The sequence below is a fragment of the Clupea harengus genome, chromosome 7 (assembly GCF_900700415.2).
Source record: "Clupea harengus chromosome 7, Ch_v2.0.2, whole genome shotgun sequence".
Lineage (NCBI taxonomy): Eukaryota > Metazoa > Chordata > Actinopteri > Clupeiformes > Clupeidae > Clupea > Clupea harengus.
The window spans coordinates 302022-305257 of record NC_045158.1 but is presented as its reverse complement, the minus strand read 5'-3'; the positions used below and the strand labels follow the sequence as shown (position 1 = coordinate 305257).

General features: G+C 42.0%; 1 protein-coding gene across 1 annotated transcript; it reads right to left on the bottom strand.

Annotated features, from left to right (window-relative positions):
- Nucleotides 1–227: 227 nt before the first annotated feature.
- Nucleotides 228–1847, bottom strand: LOC122132990. The gene is made up of 4 exons (XM_042708140.1): nt 1658–1847; nt 1066–1336; nt 817–953; nt 228–513 (listed from the first exon to the last, which is right to left on the bottom strand). The coding sequence occupies exons 1-4, from the start codon at nt 1844–1846 to the stop codon at nt 277–279; spliced, it is 834 nt and encodes a 277-aa protein (XP_042564074.1). The 5' UTR covers nt 1847; the 3' UTR covers nt 228–276.
- Between the last annotated feature and the right edge of the window lie 1389 nt (nt 1848–3236).

Sequence of the window (3236 nt, the reverse complement as noted above, 5' to 3'; positions counted from 1 at the left end):
ATCTCAAAATCTCCTGGTGTGTGTCAGCATCAGGTGGTAGCAGGTGACCCATCAGTTCAATGAGTTTCCTCAGTTTGACTAACGTCTGAGAGTGCCCTCTCACAACTGGGTCCACGGCTGACAAAGACTGCAGGGTTTCACTTTGTAGAAGCAGCTTTTTCTGCAAGTATTTGGAGGAATGGCTTCAGCAGCTGAAACAGATCAACAACACTTACTAATGTACATGTAATCATACAAACCCTGCAGAGGCTCCTAATTAATCATTAATCACTCTAATTACTGTACACAATTTGATGTACTCACAGGGTGTTGTGGATGTGCCGCTCTAAATCTATCAGCCTCCCGCCCCACATACATCTCCCTCAAAGGTAGCAGCTTGTTGATGTCGATCTCCAGGGTAGCCAGAGTTTTGGGCATCAGGTTCAGGTGTTCAGATTTCACAAAGCAGGCAAGGAAGTTCAAGAAAACTTGCAGCTGTTTGTCATGAAGTGTATGCACAAGTGTCTGACTGCCCTATAAAGAAAATAACATGAACATTGTGTACCAAAATGCACACAAGGAATGCATACCAATTATAACTTAGGACTCCAGAAAGTTAAATACTAGTATTCACCTCGCTATGAAAAAGCATAAAAGGACATATCCAAGGACCTACAGATACCCTGTGCTCAAAGAAAATGTCGCATCGGATCGCTATGATTGTTTTTTAGACCCAGGTACCACAGAATCCTGTTCCATTTTTATCATCAAAATCCAATTCTCATAGTTTATGATTTTTTCCCTGATGAGAAATGTAGCATTCTATGTTCAACTTACCTGGAACACCATTACATACTCCTTAAGGATTGGTAGCACTCCTGTATAGACACTGAGTTGCAGCTCAGTTATGGTGGCTTCATGCCACACCTTCCGAATCACCCTTTTCTTCCGGTCTTTTCCCAGCTGCGTCATGCCTGGAAAAATCAAAGGCATAACAAAGCTCTTTACAAAAACTAACAATCCTTTGGCTACCATAGTGCAGGTAAGCAATCACAGAACCAAGGAGAAACAACTGCGATGAGTTACCTTTTTTTCTGAGGTCCTCATGAAAGTACCGAACCTGTATCTGAGCTTTTTCGCTCACGTTGTAGTCAGCAAAGAGCTGCTTTAGGGGGTCCTTGTAGAGGGCCTTGTCTTCCTTGTCCATAAAGCCGTAATATAGGACCTTGTAGGCAGGAAGCAGCCTCTGGGTGCTAATGGCAACATCATAAGCCGATAGCCAGCGATGATGAACAAATCTTTTAGGAGCTGAATAAGGAATGCTCATGAACTGGCATATCTCTCTGAGGTATGCCAACTAAGAGAGAGAGAAAAATCAAAAGTTTTTTTTTTTTTAAAGGGCTTAAGAAAGATACAAGGATTCACTTTGATTTCTCTCAGGTAAATATGACAGTACGTATTCAAGAATTTTAGAATGTAAATTAGAATATGCATGTAGATCTAGAATATACATCTAGAAAATACACTCTCCCAAAAGGTAAGTATAGCAGCAGGTAAGTTACTGTAAAGATAAAATTAGGTTGTTAGTGTATTAGTGTAGAGGCACGCATTGCAGTCAGTTGCATGCATCATTCTGAACTAAAAAACACCTCTAAAAGAAATTGAATTGAATTCTAACCTGGTCTGTGGCCCATTGATGATCAGTATGTAGGTCACTGAAAAGCTTTTCGAGATGGTTGCTGAAAGAAGCTGCAAAAACCTTTGCAGAATTGTGGATGTGGTGGCAACTATCACCGTCAATATCGAGTAGGCTTGGGCAGTGGTTCTGGCGTATTCTCGTTTCCAACCCCTGCTTACTGCCTCGCATAACACCGCAGGAGTCCATCAGTATGCTGACAAGATTGGACCATGGGATGTTGTTCTCTTCAAAAAACTTCTCCAGCAACTTCTCAAGCTTGAGAGCGTTTACCTTCAACACCTCTAAAGATCCAAGGTGTCCCACATCAACCATCTTCCTGTCTGGGTTGAAATAGCTAACCAGGATGGAAAGCACTTTTCTATCCCCATTGGTAGTGCTTTCATCAAGGTTGATAGAAAATGGATATTTCTGGGTATTGCAGAAGATCCTCTCTGAAAATGTGAATCCCAACCCATGCACCATTTTATAAACTGCCGATGTGCGTGACAGCTTGAGCCCACTCAGAGCTACTTTGTCCTCGGCCAGCACTTGGGCCAAGTTCACCATCACTGGTGCAAAGGTGAAAGGGAGTGAGTGTTCAGCAAGAGTAGCGAGAACCATCGCCTAGACAGAGAAAGCATTATTAGATTTTATCAGTAAAACTTTTGCAAATACCCTGCCTTTAATTATAATTAATTATATACCCTGTAACTGTATGGCTTAATATTCACAAACTTCCATTGCTATTGTACAGCTGTTAGAGAGTAGCCTAATTGCAATACATTTAATCTAAATTGACTAAACACACCACGTACAATTTGTCCTGGTAATGTAGCCTACTCCTAAGTAGCCTGACATTAGCCTATTAGTAAATGTCAAGTAGCCTATTTCAACACTAAATCATAACTACTATTTCACTGTTTATAAACAGTTATGATTTAGTGACATAGAAAACTACAAGCCTATTTAATACACACCTCTGCATTAGCAACCCGCTGAAATGTAGGTACAGGCACCCTAACTCGCTCTCTCATGGCTTCAGGCCCCTTGGGAGCACTTTGTGTTGGGACTGGAAGGATATGGCTCTAGTCATTACAGTGCACACCTTTTGACGATGCACCTCTGTTTGGCAGTGTGCCAAAAGAGCATGAGAGCCCTTGTTGCAGTAATTTATTTCCTTTAAGCAAAGGCTGCATTTTGAATACCCCGCTTTATCAATTTTTTTAAAATACTGTGACAGCGGGAAGCTGTGCTGAACTCCCTTCACCTCAGTCTTGACCTCTATTTTTAGCCAGGCCCAGCTCCATCTGCACCTCAGCCCTGAATCAAGCTGTGCTACATAAATAGCGTCTTCCTCTTTAAGCTCTCTCATTCTGGAAAAGAATTGACCAAATATTATCGGCTGGGTCAGGGCTCCTTTTCCCGCCAGAGCAGGCGGTTCCCTCACTCATTTAAGGCCGTGTAGACACTTGACTTCTGTTTTTCAACTGCCAGCGCCTTTTTTACATGCAACCAGGGCTCGGAATTAACTTGGCTGGTAGATGCAAAAAATTACCAGCCATCATATTTTTTTACCAGC